Source organism: Temnothorax nylanderi, unplaced genomic scaffold, assembly GCF_030848795.1.
Source record: "Temnothorax nylanderi isolate EJ_2023f unplaced genomic scaffold, tnyl_v1.0 TNYL_tig0014_pilon, whole genome shotgun sequence".
NCBI lineage: Eukaryota > Metazoa > Arthropoda > Insecta > Hymenoptera > Formicidae > Temnothorax > Temnothorax nylanderi.
In genome coordinates this window covers 34,922-55,963 of record NW_027249076.1, presented here as the reverse complement: position 1 = coordinate 55,963, position 21,042 = coordinate 34,922, and the positions used below count along the sequence as shown (strand labels likewise).

The 21,042-nt window shown below is 35.0% G+C and overlaps 4 protein-coding genes and 1 pseudogene across 6 annotated transcripts; 3 read left to right on the top strand and 2 right to left on the bottom strand.

Annotated features, from left to right (window-relative positions):
• The first annotated feature begins 597 nt into the window (after window positions 1-597).
• LOC139768183 (uncharacterized) lies at window positions 598-2,910 on the top strand (annotated as a pseudogene).
• Window positions 2,205-7,581, bottom strand: Hakai (uncharacterized). Of its 2 annotated transcripts, none has more exons than XM_071697929.1 (5): window positions 7,430-7,581; window positions 6,863-6,966; window positions 5,924-6,235; window positions 5,326-5,514; window positions 2,205-4,846 (listed from the first exon to the last, which is right to left on the bottom strand). In XM_071697929.1, the coding sequence occupies exons 2-5, from the start codon at window positions 6,962-6,964 to the stop codon at window positions 4,055-4,057; spliced, it is 1,395 nt and encodes a 464-aa protein (XP_071554030.1). In that variant the 5' UTR covers window positions 6,965-6,966; window positions 7,430-7,581; the 3' UTR covers window positions 2,205-4,054. The 2 variants fall into 2 exon arrangements, with proteins under 2 accessions (XP_071554030.1, XP_071554029.1); XM_071697928.1 differs by lacking the exon at window positions 7,430-7,581 and adding an exon at window positions 7,232-7,411.
• Window positions 7,582-8,947: 1,366 nt separating this feature from the next.
• Ctl1 (choline transporter-like protein 1) lies at window positions 8,948-15,136 on the top strand. The gene is made up of 12 exons (XM_071697921.1): window positions 8,948-9,198; window positions 9,825-9,967; window positions 10,060-10,451; window positions 10,537-10,626; window positions 11,309-11,448; window positions 11,603-11,789; window positions 11,865-11,996; window positions 12,082-12,226; window positions 12,315-12,455; window positions 12,565-12,724; window positions 12,887-13,108; window positions 13,220-15,136. The coding sequence occupies exons 1-12, from the start codon at window positions 9,088-9,090 to the stop codon at window positions 13,373-13,375; spliced, it is 2,019 nt and encodes a 672-aa protein (XP_071554022.1). The 5' UTR covers window positions 8,948-9,087; the 3' UTR covers window positions 13,376-15,136.
• A 267-nt stretch (window positions 15,137-15,403) lies between these two features.
• Window positions 15,404-17,379, bottom strand: LOC139768087 (ribosome biogenesis protein BRX1 homolog). Of its 2 annotated transcripts, none has more exons than XM_071697923.1 (4): window positions 17,270-17,379; window positions 16,370-16,646; window positions 15,878-16,233; window positions 15,404-15,772 (listed from the first exon to the last, which is right to left on the bottom strand). In XM_071697923.1, exons 2-4 carry the CDS (start codon window positions 16,572-16,574, stop codon window positions 15,455-15,457), a joined length of 879 nt encoding a protein of 292 aa, XP_071554024.1. In that variant the 5' UTR covers window positions 16,575-16,646; window positions 17,270-17,379; the 3' UTR covers window positions 15,404-15,454. The 2 variants fall into 2 exon arrangements, with proteins under 2 accessions (XP_071554024.1, XP_071554023.1); XM_071697922.1 differs by lacking the exon at window positions 17,270-17,379 and adding an exon at window positions 16,908-17,127.
• Window positions 17,380-17,476: 97 nt separating this feature from the next.
• Window positions 17,477-20,792, top strand: LOC139768084 (uncharacterized). Its single transcript, XM_071697919.1, has 4 exons — window positions 17,477-18,337; window positions 18,418-19,000; window positions 19,128-19,448; window positions 19,557-20,792. Exons 1-4 carry the CDS (start codon window positions 17,477-17,479, stop codon window positions 20,561-20,563), a joined length of 2,772 nt encoding a protein of 923 aa, XP_071554020.1. The 3' UTR covers window positions 20,564-20,792.
• Window positions 20,793-21,042: the final 250 nt, after the last annotated feature.

Genomic DNA, 21,042 nt, shown 5'->3' with positions numbered 1-21,042 from the left:
TAAACACAACTGTAAGACGCAGGCTTTAATATGGCTATAGTCAATAATGGGTGCAACTCCTATTTTTTTTATCATATATCTGTAAATAGAATGTTATCACTATGATTTAAGCACTAAAATTGATCTTTTTTTTGTGGAGTGAAAACTAATGTAGGATTCAATTCATTAACTATTTATTTATACACAGTAAATTATTTATTTATTCTTATGATAATGACACATGTTAAAATTTCATTGAAAACTTTCATGTTATAACAAAATATCACAGAAAAAAACTTCTACATTAAATAGCTTATATTATCTGAAAAGGAGACTTCAATGCCAGCAATTACTATTTGTATGCAAGTGTGAATTGCAAGTTTCATCTTTTGTTACTCCTACTCAGAAAGAGTTGATTTTAATTTTAACTTATTGAACAATAAGTGGGGTAACCGCGGCCAATAGCAAATTAGAAGCCAAACAGAAACAGTTAATCGACGAATCTCTAAATGTGAAGCGAAAGAAAAACTTAAGGAGCGAGAAAAGAGCCATCAAAAGAAAGCGAATATTAGAAGATAAGGATAATGAATGGGAAACCGAATCGGAAGAGTCAATTAACGAACCCTTAATAGGTTCGCGAGGATCCTCCTCATCGACGATGAGTGCATAAAACTATTTCAGGATCCTCCGTGTACACCGGAGAAAATTCGAGACCGGCCAGTCTCGAATTGCTTATGAAGAAATTCTTCACAACTACGAATCACCGATTATAGGTTCCTACAGAAGAAAAAGATCGCATTTAATATCAAAAAAGAATGATATCATACTGCAAGATACACTGCTGCCGGTAAATTCACTAACAACGGAAGTACGAAGTTTAGAAGAGACAGGCGAAGATGAAACAATATTCCAAAACAATGCACAAACACATGTTTCATTACGGAATCCAGAAAAAATCTCGAAACAAAAACCTGAAAACTTTAGTTCTCATATACAATTGTCGACAACAACGAACAATTTGCGTCGGGATCAACCTGTCAAAACATATCCTGGGAAAACATCTCGGCATTCAGTATCTTTTCCGTGGTCACCAATTAACGATTTTAACCGAAAACTTCCTAACTTGCTTTCTAATCTTCCTAGGAAGACTCCTCCTAGATCGATTCCTCCAGGAATGACATGCATCAGTGGATATTGGGACAAAACTTTACGAAAATGGATAAGGTATGAAGAAAGTTCTTCTCAGAATAAAAATGGCAAATGCAAAACAAAGATCAACAAAAGAAACACGAAAAAAATTACACGGAAACAAAAATATAATGTATATAATACAACTAAAGACGAAATAGACCAGGAGTTCGAAACCGGTGGTCGAGATGGTAAGCGAATGACTTTTCGTGAATTTTGTCGCAAATAAAAAAAATGTCATGCATCAGTGGATCGTGTCGGCCTAGTGCCTCCGATTGGAAAGAAATTAATATACTGCTCTAATAAAGTGTCTTTTGCTATAAAATATCGTTGCACGTAACAAATTATGGGATATTGTACTCTTTATTGATTAGCATGCCATATTAATGCCAGTTTAAAAAGAATAATCTTTAAAAGATCTTTAAAAGATTTTTAACAACATGTGGGAAAGAGAAAAATCAAGATTAATATCTTATGATGCTATTTTCCAAGAAACGGAATAATTCTTTGTTACACTAAAGATTAGGTATGTAAAAATTAATGACATGAGAATTTTAATATCTCCAAAAAGACAACCTCATAGGTTTGTAGTGCCATATGATTAGAGCACACTGTTCCATCAAAAAGTCCGATAATGATTTAATAGTAACATGTAATAATTAGATGCTTTCAGTGTAGTACATACAGCGACATAATTCAGAAAAACATTGAAATTGAAGAAAGTGAAAATTTATAATCTTAATTTAAAATAAATTTTGTACTAAATACTTGAAAATACGGAAGAGATAGGGGATTATCTCAATGTTTAACTTATACATATATATATATTGAAATCAGCTAGTTATAAAGATATGCAGAGAAAGTTCTGTATCTTTACATTTCAATTAAAACATATATACATATATATATTTTTCCAATAAAATGTTCTAAATCGTTATAATCGACATAGAATGTAACATTCGTTTACTTTCTTATATCAGCTCTATTTTTTTTTTTTTTTAGTTTTTGGTGTTATACATGATGTATAAAAATTTCAGTTTATGTTGCATAATTTTATTTTGTACAGGATCATTTATTTTATGTAAATTGCGTATTTAATGTTATAAAATGTATAACATTCTTCATTCATTCATAGATACATTCGTATATACATAAACGGGAGTGCGTGACGAGGGTGGAAGATAGTTTTAATAATAGTAATTGTAACGAATAACGAGGTATCTTGTATATAAAATTTCACGATTACACAGACGAATGTAAATATAATAAAGATTGATGTAAAACGTAAAGGGAACAAGATATTAAAAAGGGGGCAGTGATTATATGTATAGCAATATTGCTATATATAATCATTCCATTATATATATAATGGAATGATATTAAGAGCTATTTTTATGTATGATGTGAATAAAATTTTGGAAGTATGTGGTTGTATGTGTTTTGAGCAATTTTGGCCGTCTATTTAACGCAATGTTATTGACGAATCTTTTAAGTACTTTTAAGTACTTTTATTATGAGTATTTAGTCAATTAATATTTATTACTGTCTGAAAAATGGAAGGCCAAAATTAGTTTAGTGTGAGAATGAGTATTTGTTGAATTCACAGGAAGTATGTTTTAAGAATCTAATGTAATTATTACATGCATATGTACATGTTATATATATATATATATATATCATTAATTTTGTACATAAGTTACAATCGTTACAATCTGTACAATATTAAATTCTACCGACAAAATACCTCTATTGGCTTCATTACCAATACACTTTACAATTAATATAGTCGAAAGGAAAAAACTCAGAGGTTTGAGAAATTTTTAATAATCTGTAAATATATTCCAAATATTGGAACAATTAAAACACTTCAAAACAATTCATAAATCTTTTATCAAGAGATATGATCTCATTATTAACGTCTTGTATCAAATATACAAATATATTATAAACTTCTTTCAATAATTTTCTTAAAATGATAAATGGGTGTATTTTTCGTTTATCTTTATGATGAAAAAGGCCAGCAGATAGAACGTAATAAATACCGATGTGTCTAGTTATATTAGCAAAATATCCAGAAATCCCGATAAAGTTATGATAAAAAACTAAATCAGTTTTATTGCAAAATTAAAATAATGTCGTTTACCATAAAACGCATAAAACAAATTGATAATTATATAATACATATAAAATAATATAGAACATATGTTGTATAAGCATCTGATGCTTGAGCTATATCGTTGTATCATTGAAGCTGCATATATATGTATATATGTATACACATCTGCGAAAAATTGTAGATTCTCGAAATTTTTAAATGACACAATTATAGCTTTAAGTTTAAACACTTATATAACATATGCTCTATGATAAGAGACATTTCAATTTTGCAATATATTTATAATGTAGAGTCATTCAAATAATATATAATGATATAAATATTGAAATACAAAAATAACTGATATTGTCTATATGTATATACACACACACACATAGGCGTGATAATAGAAAAAATGTCATTTCTATAATTCAATATTCACCGTTATCTATAAATCATTGTACATTATAAATATATTAGGAAATTACATACATTTCTATATAATTTCCAAATTTTTCTTCATAAAGGAATTATTAAAGCTCAAAGCACGTTTATTATAAATATAACTGTTCTTTTTTTTTCTTTTTTCTTTCCACTTTATTGGGATTATCAGATCCCTTTAAAAGAGCACAGCATTAACAAAATCAAATCAATATTGAGTTTATTTTTGAAACCTATTACTTATTTCAACGGGAACATATTTTTCCACTTAGAAATATATATGAGACAGGATTGAGAATCAAACTCACGTCTTTCACGTCTTTACCACTGAGCCAGCGACACTCGTCTTTTTTATCTATAAAACTGCTGTTGATGTTGTGACCATTGTGGCTGCGGCGGCGGTGGCGGTTGTTGCTGAGAATGCTGAGACGGTGGTGGACCGTATTGAGGGTCCTGTATATAACCAGTAGGCGATGGTCGTATGGAGGTCGGTGCCGACGATACGTACTGTTGCTGCTGCGGCGGCGGCGGTGGCGGCACATAGGACACCTGAGTGGGATGCTGCGGCTGTGGATAGTACTGTTGTGTCGGCTGTGACACCGGTGGTGGCACATTATAACCGCCGTAATTGACTGGCGGTGGTGGCGGCGGAGGCGGGGGCGGTGGCGTCGAATAATAATGATGACTCTGTTGCGCGTGAAGATCGTGCGTGGCTAGAGACGCCGTATCCTGGATCGGCACAGTGATGAGATTGGTCCGCATCGGGGCGTTACTCGAAGGCGGCGGTGGCGGCGCAGTACTTTGCGTGTAACTTTGCATTGACATCATCGCTTGCTGCTGCTGCTGCTGCTGCTGCTGCTGCTGCTGCTGCTGTTGCTGCTGTTGCTGCTGCCTGTGCTGTTGCCGATGTTGCTCTAACGTTGGCTGACTCACCAGTGAATTCACACGAGGATCGTTACCCATGATCGGTTGAACCATGTGAGATTGCACGGATTTAAGCCGCGTGTTCTGCATCTGAACGGAGGACACCTTTGTTAGCTGCGACTCCATCTCTGATTTGGTGTGTACATATTGCGGAGGATCGACCTGCATCCCTTGGACCGGTTGGGGTGGTGCCGATATATGCCGATGATTAATATGAGCCTATACAACAAATTAAATTTTAATTACACTTCTTCTGATATAACATTATTATATCTAATATAACATTATTATTAAAAATATAACATTCTTGTTATACGAAGAAAGATTGTTTCTAGAGCTGCGGTCCACTTGATACAATAAATGCTTCGCAAATTGACCGTAGCCTAAGATAGTTAAATGATAAATAAAGAATCATCTTTTTGGAGTTTGAATTGATTCAGCGCGACTTTCGGATTTGCTACGAGCAGCTCTAATAATTTACCTATTAATTCTCGTATTTTGTTTCGAGTTACAAATAGTGCTCTGCTGTGTTACAAAGATTGTTGATTCTTTGAATCTTCTTCGTCGCGAGTAAATACAAAAAATTTTGAATGTAACAATATTTTCAAGTTCAAATTTTACATCGTTAATTATTAATTATGTATTATATACAAACATTCCTGTGCGTTTAATGTGCAATTTTATCGATATTCATTTACCTGTAAATCCCGTTGGCTAAGATACGTCCTCCTGCATCCAGCATTTCCGTATCTTGTTCCGCCATGTGTACACATGAATACAGTACCCAGACCGGTTTGCTCCACTCTAGATACCTTCTCCATGCAACGAGGACAGACTTTGTCCTCTCTCTTAGCACAAGACAGGCAGAAAACATGTTTGCAAGGTATCTGAAAAGTATATTAAATACAGATGCATTAGGACCAATAATTAGGAACTATTAGGGGTTAATTTAACGAGAAATATGGGATGGTTCCGCGTGAGAGCGATCGACTCATAATTGACGGCTTCCGGATTTGATCCCGATCCTCATCCCATATAACTCGGTGTGAAGATTGCAAGTAAAGGAGTAGCGAATGGTTATTTTATTAGGGAACACATCCGTTAAGCCCCTTGCACAATAGGCGATAGCGATAGCGACAGCGACAAGGTTGCCGATAAAGCTATACCTTTGTCGGCAACTTTATCCCTGTCGCTATCGCCTATTGTGCAAGGGGCTTTAATCATATTTCAATAAGATTTAATGCAAGAAATATAAATTCCTTAGTAATATAAATACCACTTTAATGACAAACATACCATACGGCCATAGATGAGAATAGGCTTCAAACATTTGTCACAGCAATGTATCATAGGATTTAATACTTTCTCTCCTATAAGATTCACTCGATGGTCCCATCTCAGACGCAGCATCGGCTCAGGTGGACCACGGTTGATAGTCGTGAAAGTCGGTGCTTCCAGCTGTGATATATCAGCCTCCAAGTCAAACTGTTGCTCGAGAGAGGGTTGCTGAGCCACGGGAGGTTCATGTTCGTCCTGCTCGCCACCAACTGTTTCCACGGAGTTGTCCTCTGCTTGCTGTGGAGTGTCTTCATCATCGCTTTCGATAACCTACAAGTAATTTCAATGCATCAATATTATACAATATCGAATTATTGTTGGTACAACATTGAATTTGATTGAAAACGTAATGCCTATTATTTATTATGTAAATCCATTTAAAAAAGTCGGCTGTATGGAAAAACAATATCGACAAGAGAAAAGAGACCTATTCCTTGAACAAGAAACTCAATTCTGTAAGCAAAGAAATCTGTTTTGCGACTGGCTCCGTGATATTATCATTTGTATAATTTTTTGAAGTCATTACGTTGACATGTACTGATCTTTGGGAGAGCGAGCGTGGCGTAGCAGACAGCGCACTGGTCTGCTAAACCAAAGATCTCAGGTTCGAATCCAGTCCTGGTAGAACCAAAATAAACAAATTGTGTATCGCTCGTCTCTCCTCCTCGACGGAATGGCAGCCCGTCAGGAGTATCCCTAACCCCCTCTATCTTGCCGTTCGGATTCGGCGTTCAACTGTAGGTCCCATGTGCTTGTGTACAACTTGTGTGCGCACCACAAGCACACTGACTTTGGGGGAGGCCTAGGTCCGACTCGGACTGTTGCGCCATTGAAATGAATGAATACTGATCTTTGGGCGCAACATATTTTTTACAGTATATTTTAAGACTGATTTACCTTAACTGGCTTCTTGGATCTTCCTCTGGTCCGACCCCGGGTACGTCCACGAGCTCGACCGCGAGATCTGCCCCTCATTCTCTTACTTCCATTCTCTTCCATCGCTGAAATCAATATATTATACTTGATTCCATTGTTATCAGATTGCTATATGCTTTAATATCACAACGGATCAATTTTTTTTTTTTACAAATACAATGTTCAACTTCCATAAAAATTCATCGTTAGAAATAGAAGGGGATAGTCACTAATAATTTATTCGTGCATCATTTATAGCTAATCAACGAAACGCAAGTAATCTACACACACAAATTTTCAACGATTAGAAGTAACGCTTGGAAATTTTAAATTGAGAACGATGGAATGTACATTCGGAATCTGAGTCAGAAATAATTTTCATGTCGCCGATCTAGCTTCTCCTCGGAAAAGAATCGAATTCCTGGGCACGGTAATCGTGCCTCGAGCGAAACGTTTAGGTTACGTTCCAGACGGTTATCCGGGCGCTTCTCGAGGACAAAGGCGACGTTTCGTGGTAGGGCGAGACCGACTGTAAATGGCGATACTCACAACTGGAGTTTGACGATTAAACGGGTGGGTTTGTTTCGCCTAGAGCCGCCAAATAACAATGTTTTCACAACATGCCGTCGGCGATCCGTGCGGCCGAACGGCGCGATCAGTGTTGATAGATTGGGCCGCCTTTCTCGCGCATGAGCATCGAACGTGACGAACGGCACCGAAGTACTTTAATTCAAAATATAACAGCCACCCTCATTGTTAGAAAGTAATAGTGCATTACTAACAACGTATCGATTTCCATTTTCTGACAAAAATATACTTTGCGTTTTTGGAATTTCCATTACATTAATAAAATATTTAAAAAATATACATGATTAATTACGTTATTATTGTTAAACTAAAATATCATTATTACTATTAAATTAAAACCAATGTTATTTATAACATAAATCAACAATGTGGTGATTAGTCAAGTCAATGCTTATTTTGTTCAATATACATTTGTTGGGATAATCACCAAGCAAATTAATTAACTGCCTCCTTCCTCTTCTTCCTTGGATATCTGTCTCTGGTCGGGACGTGCGGCATTACACGCTTTCCTCTAATCCTTTCAACTTTTATTCTTCAATTAACCTTTCATAAGCGTTGTAAATTAAAAAAAAACAATGTTATTTATAACATAAATTAACAAACAAAGAATTAGTGATACTTAATTAAGTCAATACTTATTTTGTTTAATATATGTACATTCGTTCGGCGAGAACCGGCAAGCAAATTAGCTGCCTTCTTCCTCTTCTACCTTGAATATCTGTCTCTGATGGGACATATAGTATTACGTTTATTCCTAATCCTTTTGACGCTTATTCTTCAATCAACCTCTTTTAAAAACGTGAGAATAAATCTGCCGATTATGTCAGCTTCGCTTCTACAAGAAGCCCAAGTCTCAATAATTATCTCCTTTAAAAACCCATTACAATCATTACATCGTTGCGCCTGTCAGCCCGTCACCGTTGCGTCGCGCATGCGCAAGACAGAGAAAACTCCGACAATCAAACTGACAGCGACGGCCATTCATTGAAATGTTTATCCCCATGTGACGTGTGCGTTCGTTGCCGTGGAAACGATACTACGCCGGAACGCGGCCCGCAGGGCCGTCCGCGGCGACTACGGCGCCCGCCACAAGGAGATAATAAAACTGGAGTTTTCCACTTCCGATCTTATATTCTTTACGCGTTGTTCAATTCAGCTTTGCGGCGAACTCCGATTAATCTAATCGGCGATTAACTCGTCCAGTTACACTTGCAATACTTAATTAGTTAATAAAATTATTAATTCTTTGACGCATGAAAGAAGAAATTAGATTAAACTAGGAACTCCCAGCCCTTTTTTATCAAGAGGGCCGCTATTATAATATTAAAATCTTTATAATGACCGTGGGAACTCCTAGATTAGACGGACAGCGAACTATATATATATATATATATTCAGAAATTTCGCCGATTTCTGCCGGTCGAATCAGCCGGATTCAGCCGCAGTCTTGGGAGGGGCTCCTTTACGACCGACGCCTAACGGCTACGGCACTGGGCGTTGTACTCCACGGTCACGGTGAATCAAAAGGGACGCGCGGCGGCAACAATAACCGACTCCGCGGGGACAAGTGCCTTAGCTGCTCGAACGTGGTGGTGCAGTGGTGGTAACAGACGGAAAGGATGTCCTGCTGCGCCGGTAGCAAGAACGAGGAGCGGGCCGAGCCGACGCGAGTGCGGGGATGCACGGACGTCGTTTGGCTCTGCCTCTTCATAGCGTTCTGGTTTCTCATGGTACACAGTTGACGCTACATACGCCTAATATGCCACGCATTCGTTTCTGCTTCTTTTCTTCTTCACGTAGAGGAGACGCATCTGCAGCCTGAGCCTTCTGATTTGTTTTTTTTAGACCAGCTAGGTCTATCGAGACTAGATTCTGCAAAGCGTTTATTACAAATTTATCAACGGAAATGCAGAATTTTTGACATATAAGATAGCAGAGTGCTGGCAGAAATTTGCCAACAAAATAGGACAGTGGAAATCAAGTAGATTTTAACGTATATTTGCTTAACAGATCAGAAAATCTGCATTCAACAGATTCTGTTGTCAGTCTGCTGTTACATTATGTCAACAATGCCCGTCATTGGAACACAAGCTTCCTGTAAACAGTCTGAGCCTAATTTGCTGCAATTTCTGCTTGAATTTGCTGGCAAACTGCTGACGTTAATGTTTACTCATTGGATGTAGTTGTCATCAAAATCAGAGATAATTGAAAGTGACTTTTGATGATGTGTGACAGTTTAGCATTCTTAAATTGTAGTTTCATTTAGAAAGAGGCACTTTTCTTATTGCGATTTTTGGCTTTTATAAATAAACCTTTTGGAGTTCACAATTTAACGCGATAATTTATTTACCTACAGATCTTGATTGCTGCCTTTGCTATAGTCTACGGCAATCCTTTGCGGCTCATAAATGGATACGACAGTTTCGGGAACACATGCGGCATGAAGAATCCAAAGTTTGGCAGCATGGAGCTTTCCGGGCAAGACACCAGCGACAAGCCGTCAGTGTCTCATACATTTCCTCCTAATTTATCCAGAGCATCTATTCCTGCAACAATACCTCTGAAAATGCATATTATGTCACATTCCACAGATACTTATTCTTCCTGGATATAAAGAATGTCACGCAGTCATTGAAGATTTGCGTGAAGAAATGCCCCGACAGAATTTTGTCCAAAATGGAGGACATCTGTAAATTTTACAAAGAGACGGGATCGCAGCTGTGCCACGATAGGCCGGGCAGTAATTTCAGCGCGTGCAACAGCGAGAGTAGTATATTCAAGAACGGATCTTGCCCTGAGCGACCGGTTTATCCCAGCACGCCCGTTTTGAATCGGTGTATCCCTAGGGCGGTGAAGGAAATGAGCGAGACGGTAATCTCAAATTTATACGGCTTAATCAACTCGTGGGATGTTATCGAACAGGTTTTGGGAGACATATATAAAACCTGGAGGCAAATTCTGGCGTTATCTTTTCTCGCCTGTGGTAGGAATCTAGCATATTATTGCATGACAATGGATATATACAAACTGTATACAGGGTATATACTTACTTAATCTTTTTCTTCCAGTTTTATCTCTCTTTACAATAGCCATCTTTCATTTATTGGCAAGTATTGTAACGTGGATTATAATCGTACTTGTAACCATTGCTAGCATAGGTGAGTTACATTTTAGAAAAATATTAATATAATCTGACTCTCTCTTTCTTTTCGATAAATATATATACATTCATAAATTAAGCATGTAAATGAATAATGCTTGCAGCAACAATGTTGTGAATAAATACATCAATAGATAATATGTGCGCTTTTCGCAGAAAGGAATTGAAGAATTAAAGCGAGAAAGAGGTTTATCAAGATAATATTTTTACAAATTATTATAAAATTTTATAGTAAATTGCTTAAATATTGTATACCTATTGCTGATTGTTGGTTAAACAAATATAGAAGTAAATTTAGCTATCCACTTAAACTTGGAAATTCACATGTAGTGCTTAGAGAATTTGATACTTTGCAATAGCTTTGATTACAATATAACGTTATTAATTTTACTATTCTCTAGTTTGGAGAATGTACACATAGATGCTACATATATATATATATATATATATATATATATATATATAGACATATTTATATCTGTATCTTTATAATGTAAAAAATTAGTTTGTGGAATATAAATTGATGTAAAACTTAGTTTACAAATTATGAGATTATTGTAAAAATAGCTATTTATGTATTTACCTTTTTTTAGATTACTTATATATTTACACACATGTAAATTATCATGTACATAAAAATTGTCATACAAATTTTATTACAAAAAAGTATTATATTATAGCTGGCACGATTCTTTTATGGCTGACATATGTTGATATTAAGAAAACCTTGGACAAAACTGATCCAAATGAACTTCTCGAAGAAGCTGTCAGAAATGAAAGAGCATTTCTCGCATTTTCCATTATCGCTACTATTATCACTGTAAGTGTGACATTTTATAATAAAAAAAGAAAGATATATATGTATGTAAGATATACATATTTATTTATATTTTATTGTAAATAATAATAAAATAATAGAATTTTCTCTCTCTCTCTCTCTCTCTCTGTTATAATAATCTTTTTTTATTTTGCAGGTTATTTTATTATTTCTTTCATGTATATTACGCAAACGCATCAGCTTTATGGCGGTACTATTTAAAGAAAGTGCAAAATGTTTAAAAGAATTACCTGGTTTATTTTTCCAACCAATCTTAACATTTATATCTTTGATACTATTTTTTGCCTTCTGGGTATTTGTAATTCTTTGTCTTGCAACAGCAAGTAGGTATTTTATAGTATTTAAAGGAAACAAGCTTATTTTATGACCAAAAATAAATTCTCTATGCTTTTTTATAGATTATCCTGAGACAAAATCAGTGCAAATGTACAAAAATACTATATTTGATCCTGTAAACTTAAGCCTGATTGGTGACAAGGCTCCATTAATTGAGGAGAAAAAAATTGATTTTTCTCTTGACTCTTTCAAAAGTAATGTGTCTTGACATATATACACATGTATGTGTTTTATAATTTACACAGATAGTCAAATAAAATAGATTATTAAACATTTCAGCTTTTACTCTCGTGGAATACGTTGATGCGACTTGGGTGAAATACATGTGGTGGGTGTATCTTATAGGGCTAATATGGATATCAGAATTTATTGTTGGATGTCAAGTCATGGTAATATCGGGTTCTGTTGCCCACTGGTATTTTAGGTAATATTTTACAACATATTGATGTAGAATTATGTAAGACTCTTTTTTTTTTACTTACACTTTAATAATGATCAATTTCTTTTATTAGAGGTAAAAACAGCAGCTCATATCCAGTATGTTCATCCATAGGACATTTAGTCTGCTATCATATGGGCTCTGTGGCGTGTGGGTCACTTTTGATAACCATTTTTAAATTGCCAAGATTGATTTTAACGTATCTGCACGCCAAGTAAGTTTCTCCATAAAAAAAGATCCAAGTAATGATGCTCTTGCTTCCCACCAAGGATCTTTCGATCATTGATTAGATTCTTGAGTACACACCATCTTTTATTTTACAGATTCGAAAAAACTAAGGAAACGTCCCCATGCGCTCAGTGTGGTTTAAAAGCCTGTATTTGCTGTTTCTACTGTCTAGAGAAATTCATTCGATATATGAATCACAATGCGTACACCGTTGTTGCTATAGAGGGTACCCACTTTTGTAATGCGGCCAGAATAGTACGTTCTAGTATTAAAGATTTTATATTTATAGAGAGTAGAAAGAAATTAACAGATATAATACTCTCTTTATAATAGAATAATATACACATTTTATCAATATAATGAGATGTTTATAAATTTTTTTATATTTGTAAATTTATTTATTTATTTTTTTTCCAGGCTTTTACAACACTCGTCAGTAATGCTCTTCAAATAGCAGTGATCAATGGATTCGGCGATTTTATATTGTTCCTGGGAAAGTGTTTCGTTACAGCTGCAACCGGAAGCGTCGCATTACTTTTCATGAGACAAGATCCTGAGCTACATTTTTACGCTATTCCGATTTTTATCGTTTGCGTTTTTTCATTTTTCATTGCTCATTGTATAATTTCCCTTTACGAGGTGAGTCAAATACATACATAAACATGATATGTTTGTCGACACATTTTCTTATGTATACGAGAATAATTTATCAACTAAGATCTTTTATAATAAATTAATTTGTTATTGTAGACTGTTATCGACACGCTGTTCTTATGTGTATGCGAGGATAAGAATTTAAACGGTGAAAATGGAAAGTGGCGTCAGTCTGCGTTAGCACAAATCGGAGCCTCTAGCAGCAATACAAACGGACAACAGTCTCACGAAATGACACCGATGAACGAATAAGTATCTGATACTTTAGACGTATCTTTTTTATACACATTTTTTTTAATATGATAGAATACTTTTGCATTTTATCACTCGTATACATCTAATAAGGACTAATAAGAGTACATTCCTTTCGACATTCACGCGTGCAATATTTATATTGCTATACAAATAACTTTACAAAAATCTGTCTCGAAAGTTATTTTTATAATGCTTAGAGATATTTAAATCATGTGAAGATATGATCGTTCATAACATATTTTTAATATATCACGAAATATATATGGATAACAATAATATAAAGCGAAATATATCTAATACTTTCATCAAATTGTGCATAATTTCATAATATTGTAATTTGTATTATAATATTTTCTTCTCATGATGTTTAAAGTATGAACGTTCATCTCTTAAGACTACAGGTCTTCTTTTGCGACAAGCCAGAATTTTCTGAATTATTGTTATACTTTTGCTATCTCAAAGATGTTTAGGCAATCTTGATTCGCACGCAAAAATCGTGCGTGCGAATCAATAGTAAATGACTTACTATTTGATAATGTGAATGAGTTATGCTTATAAAATGAGGACTAATACGGCGTCAATTAGTTGCTCACTTTGAGATTTCCAATCAGCTTGTACTTAGCGCCAACTTTTGATTTAACTGCCAGACTTTAAGATACTAAATAATATCTTATAATAATCACTAGAATCATTGAAAAAGAGATTAGACTACGATTATATTTTATAAGAATTTTTCACTTTATGGAATGTATGTTTCATTCGATACTGAATATCGAATTGATGAACAAAGTATAGATTAGATTTATATCTTTTCTAAACTTTGTATCATCAAAGTGCCATTGCACAAGCTGAAAACTCTGTGTCTTAAGAATAATTGTTGTAATAAGAAAATAAGAACTAATATTTTTAGATTTTAAGTGCACATACAAAAGAAGCAAGTGCAAGTCAATGTTATAAAGAAAGTACAATTATTACAAGGCAATATGCATTTGAATGCACCTAACAATAAGTGCAATTATGTGTAGTTCAAGGAATTTTCTACATGTAAGATGTGGATTATCCATCATGCTGATGAAAGCAAAATTGCTCATCTGCTCATCGCAAATGGAAAATCTATTTTCGAAACTTTACACAACTATCATTCCTTCCAGACATTTTTTAAAAATAAAGAAATTTACAAAAATAAAAAAAATTCACACCTAGATAATAAGAGGCTTTCATATTTTGATGTACAAAATATTTTAAGCTATTTTAATAAAATGTATTAAGCAGGTACTTGTATGAGATAAACTAAAAATATATATGTATATCACTAAGTTTCTAAGATATATTTAAAATACTTTAGATTCATACATGAATTTGTGTTAATAAACATGGTATATTAATAACAAAGTACAAAATAATATGATTCAACATATTCTAAATATTCAACGGTATTAATATTTTACATCATCGATATTAAGCAACTGTACTAATACTCTCTCTCTCTGAGGAAGTTTATTTTTCTCCAATATTATACATAAGATACATGGTCGTGATTGAAGAAAAATTTTTAGTTTTGAATTGTTTAATTATCAAGTATCTGAAGGATTTGCGGGAACAGTACTTTTCAAGAAGAGAAAATTTAAAGTTTATTATATTTTACAATACTTAATAATTTTGTGTGTGTGTGTGTGAATAATATACTACAAAATTTTTCAGTTAATCTTCATGAAATTATACAATATTATATGAATAAAGTAAAAACTGGGAAAATTTTTCATTTGTATTATTCTCTTATAATGAATAACAAGACATAGAGATAGACCTAAGACATTATTTCTTCCTTCATAACAGAAATTTTAACAGATATCAATATTTCGCAATTAATATTAAACACATTTGTTTCATAAATAGATCTTACATAAAATTAATTAAAAATAAGATTTCTGTTATTTTAAAATTATTTTAAATTTTACTTAATTCATTTAATTATAGATATTAAATAATTCCGCAATATATTCAAGAAAACGCAATACATTCTCATTTATTTTATCATATATGTACTTTATTAGCAATATTACAAAATCATAACATTTATTTCATTTTCTTTTTTTTCAAGCCTTTTGATTTTACAGATTTTGCTTTTTTAACTTTTTTAACTTTTTTAGCTACCACAGGCTTCTTTTTTATCTTTTTTACCTTGTTTTTTACAGGCTTTTCCAAGTTCTCATTTTTATCATCCTCAAATTTTTCTTCCATTTCTATTGCTTTCTCCATTATATCACCCTTAAATATCTCATCTGTGGGATTAAATGCGTATGATAACTCAGGTTTAGTTGCCTGTTGTACCATTTTCTGCTCAACTCTGTTTTTATACTTATTAGCAGCCTTTTTTGTCAATGATTGTCGAAACTGAAAATGTTCAAATTATAAAAAGATATAATATTTTACAGGTAATAATAAAAACAAGTCAATCATAATGCATTCAACAAATATAAAATATAAATGTTGAATTACCTTGGCAGGGGAAATATAATGAGGATTATCCCACAAAGTGTCACTGCCGAAACTTCCACTAAATATCTTGACTGGATTCAAGACAAACCTTGGGCCAATTTCGGCTAATGCACCGTCCTCTGTTAAAATTTGAAAATTTCGGAACCATATCCTGTTATCCAGAATGCTGAACGTGTATACATGATCGAAGAACGGTTGACTTTTAGGGTGATGATTCGGCACACCAAAGATCTGCGTCAGCAACTCTTTCAAGAGACAGTATTGCGCGTGTGTGGTAAAATTTTCATCAAATGACAATAACGGCCGAGTCCCTTTCAAACAGTTTCCTGTCATCTTCAGCTCTCCCATTGTATAAACTGCAAACAAAAAATGAGTCAAGTACAATTATCATACAATATTCTTTAAAATCTATCTACACACATTTCAGTAATGCTAACAATTCATACACAATATTTAAGTAACTTAAATAATAATAAGTTATACATAATTTACCATTTTCTACAAGAAATTTTGCGCTTGGGCCAGTGGGAACATTAGCGAACCACACATAAAGATCTCGCTTCATTCGACCTTCAAACAGGACAGCCTTATTGCAATTCTTCACCTCGCACATTTCGTTCACCACCTGCAAGTTCTTGGTACGTTCCATCTTGCATTCTGGACGGTGATGCGGCATCAGTCTCTTCAAGTCCTCCATTAGATGTCGATGCCTATGATTGATACCCCGAGTGGCGAACACCAATACCCGTTGTCTGTTGACCCATTTCGCCTGTAGGAAAAAATTATTATTTAAATTTTCTTCGTCATTGATAAACCAATCTGTACAAGTTTACACAAATATAATAAAGATTGTAGAAAACAAGAGACAAATTGCAAATCTTAAATTGTTCCTTTTGAACCGTAATTCAACAGATTTGATTGAACATGCTGCTTAAAAGAATTGTTGATATATTTTACAAGATATAATTTTGTTCATTTAAAAGCGCACAATGTTAAAATTATATTGAAAAATAACGTATAGGTTAAGAACCTTTTTAGTGGCAGGTTCATCTGACATTATCTTTTTCGGTTTTTTAGCTTCTTTCTCCACATTTTCCTTCTGCTTCCTCTTTAACGTTTTCGTCATTATAAGAATGAACGAAATAAATAGCAACGAGCACAATAAAATAAAATAATGGTTACTTGACTGCAAAATGAGGGGATTCAAAAGTACAGCTACGCGCTACACGTGTTTCGTGAGTTTCGTCATGTTGCACAGAGCCGCCAACCGTTTAACAAAAAAAAGCGGCTCGGTGATGCTTTAAAATGATTGGTTCTTGCCTTCAGTTCTTCGCTGGATCCAAGCGAAGAAACCAATAAAATAACAAAGAAATGGAATTTCTAACCTCCTACCTCCTATTTGGCCCGTGTATCTTCGCTAAATGCGACTGTTGACCACTCGCTCGTTTTTCTTCGCTCAACATCATTTTGTCTGGTTTTGCCCTGTGCAATTAATCCCGCCACTGCCCGCAGCTGTAATAAATGTGAATATTAATATAAGACATATACGATATTGCAAAACAGATGGTAAACAATGTACTTGTCGTTTTAGGTTAGATTATGGGTAGACACTGCTGCGTCTTAGGATGTTCCACGGGGGTGAATCTACCCTCTCACACCTTCCCCAAAGACGTCATTATGATGAACAAGTGGAAAAGGGCGGTTTATTCTGAGAGAATACGAGATTTGACCAACGAGCAATTAAGAAAGTGCGTCGTATGCTACAGGCACTTTGCCGATACCGATTACGAGGCGATGTACAGATTGCGAAGGTTGAAACCTGGCGTTGTACCGTCCTTACACCTGCCAAATAGTAGTAGTAATAACACTGAAACAAATAATAATAATGGCACTGAGATAAATAATGATAATAATATTGAGATTACTGTGAGTACGATAAAATCCGAGAGCTTAATGGATACGAGCGTGACTGATCAAGTTGAAGAAATTGAGATAATAGAAATAATAGAAGAGCATCCCGTGGTAGAAGTTAAAGTAGAACAAAGTACTCCAATAAATAATAGTACTCCAATAGACAATAGTACTTCAATAAGTAATAGTGCTCCAATAATCAATAGTACTCCAATAAATAATAGTACTCCGACAAATGAAGATTCTTTAGAATCGGAGCCTTCCTCGCCGAAAAATTCAACGCCCAGTTTGTTAGACCTGCATACTTTACTGCACGGAAAGTACTTTCATAAATTTACGCCAAAAATGTGGAAGTTGTACAAGTTGTCATGTATATTAAGAAAGAAGCAAGAGGTCGTTATAAAGAGGCAGTTGTCGTTTCGTGAACGTATAAAGCAAGCTAAGCAATATAGCAAAAGTGCCGCTATAGAGAAGCTACTGTCTTCATTAACACCGGTCCAACAAACGTTTCTTCAAATGCAAATAAGAGCAACAAAATATGCCCCTAGGGTACGTAAGTAGAATATTATATTATAGTGTAATGAGACGATATATAAACTTATGACTGATTGATCTAATTTTATCTGCAGGATAGACATTTCACGCTGGACGAAAAGATTGCAGCTTTGTCTATCATGAAACAATCTAGTAAATGTTACCAATACTTGACGCAAGTTTTCAATCTGCCCAGCGTACAAACATTACGATCTATACTTCAGAAAGTTAACGTTCATCCGGGCCGAATTAACTTTATAAATCGACAACTGAAAAGACAAGTAGGACTGATGAAGGAGAGAGACAAAGTGTGTCTTTTAATGTGGGACGAGATGCTGTTGCAACTCCATGTGGACTACGACACGAAGAAGAAGCATATTGTTGGTTTTGAAGATTTCGGCATGAAGAGGAGAGCGCGATTCGCCGATCATGCGTTAATTTTTATGGTACGCGGCGTGCAAAGTGGATGGAAGTTCCCGCTGGCGTATTACTTTTGTGACGGTGCGACAAAAGCTGATCAACTCGCCGAATGGATCAAAGATGTTGCCAAAATTGTACTTGACAGTGGATTGCATTTAGTCGCCTTTATGTGCAATGACGGAAAGAGGAATCTCATGGCTATAAATAAGCTGAAATTGGAATCGGCGAGGCTAAAAAAGAAACGAAAACAATTATATTGTAAGTGCGCTTTTTATCAAATGATTATTACCTACGAAGATTATAGCTACATTTCTTATGCAATTACTATTTTATTAAATTATGTATATAATTACTATATTAAATATAATATCCTACATCTCTTTAGATGGTTATATAACAATAAAAAAGCAAGACATAATCCCATTATTTGATCCGCCACATCTCATCAAAGGCATACGCAACAATTTATTAAATAATGATCTCGAGTTTGACTGTGAGGAAGGAGAAGAACGAAAATTTGCGTCGTGGGAGATCATCGAACAAGCGTATCACATGGACTTGACTCACAGCATGTATCGATTAATGCCGAAAATTACTGCGGAGCACATAATAAAAAGTAAAATGAAGAAAAAGAAAGTTAAGAACGCCGCGCAGGTCTTAAGTACGACGATGGGTGGTTTCATACACCACCATACCAAATTAGAAGGTATTTGTGCAAACTTAATATTAAGACTAGAGCCCAATGTAATTATTACGTACTTGATTATATGATTATTAAGACTATTGAGTTATTTTTTTATATATTCTTTTGTAGGATACGTGAATACGATCTACGGACCATTAAAGATGCCGGAAAAGAAGGGACGGGATACGGCGGAGATAATACTTTTCTTCGACCGATTGTTCGATTCTGTAAACGGGCACACGTTGAAGCCGGAGAAACCGTTAAGAGTTGCCATTTCGCACAACAGTCCGCACTTTCCGTTTTGGGAGAGGGCGGTAAAGCGGCTGCAGAGAATGCGGTTTGTCGATCGAAGGAACAAGAATCAATTGAGAGATTCGGATATTTTGAAAAATTGGGTCTCCACCATCAGGGGATTGCGCAAATTGTGGATAATTTTGAAAGCGTACGAATTCAAATGCTTGAAGCCGCGAATTTTGAACCAGGACTGCCTTCGACATTTCTTCGGGCAGATCAGGTCCTTCGGCATGAGGAATACCAATCCCACGTGCATGGAGTTCGAGAGTTCCTTTAAAACGCTGTTAATCAACAATCTGACGTCACCTCGCACCGTGGAGAATACCAGCGAGAATAAAATAGACGGGTCGTTGTTGTTCACGTTGAAAGAGTTTATCTGCAAGGAGGGCGAATGCAACGACAATTCGTCGGAAGATCTGCGAACGTTAGACCTGGAGAGGCCTTCGGACGCGACGCGCGAATACCTGAGCATCTGCAATTCTATCGCAGCGAAAATCCTACACGATTCACGTATCGAAGGATGCGACACGTGCAAAAATCTCCTGACAGACGTCACGAAGTCTGAATTAGTTAGCAGCGATGATTTGACGAGGACGTTTGAAAGTGCCGACGACATATTAAGGCCAAATATGAGCAACGTTTGTTACGCGCATCACACGGCGCTGATGTTGGAAACCGAATTGTATACGCAATTGGATTTACGCTGGTTGAACTGTCCGCGGCACGGTGCCCTGCTCAAAAAGTTGTTAGTATCGTTTGCAGTTGTATTTTACATCGAGAAGTGGTGCAATAGTATAAATGACATTTTAACGGAGAAAGACCATGACGATTCGTCGAAATAGGGAAACAGAACAAAATGTGCCTATGTAAAATATAAAATCAAAGTGGTATTCATATTCATATTCGTAGTCAGATCTTATACTTTAAGATCGTCTCAAGTTTACCTTCAGACGCTGTACGACTCGTTTTATCGGCTACAAAGTATCTAAAAAAAAATGAAGATCTTATATATAAGATCTGATTATGAATACCGGCCAAAGTGGATTTTAATATAATAAAATATAATTTATATCTGTTTTGTGTTTTCGATTGTACCGTTATCATAATAATATATCTTTTGTAGAAATCTGTGCTTCGATCAAATTTAAATTCAGAAAATCGCGCTTTTTTTTTATCTCTCGATTTTTACCCCTATATGAAATTTCATATATGGAATTTCAAATTGCATTAACTCCGACCAATCGGGTATCAACGATTCCAACTAAGTTTGGAAGTGAGCTTACACCTTATCAAGTCGTAAAGATACGTATGTATTTATATA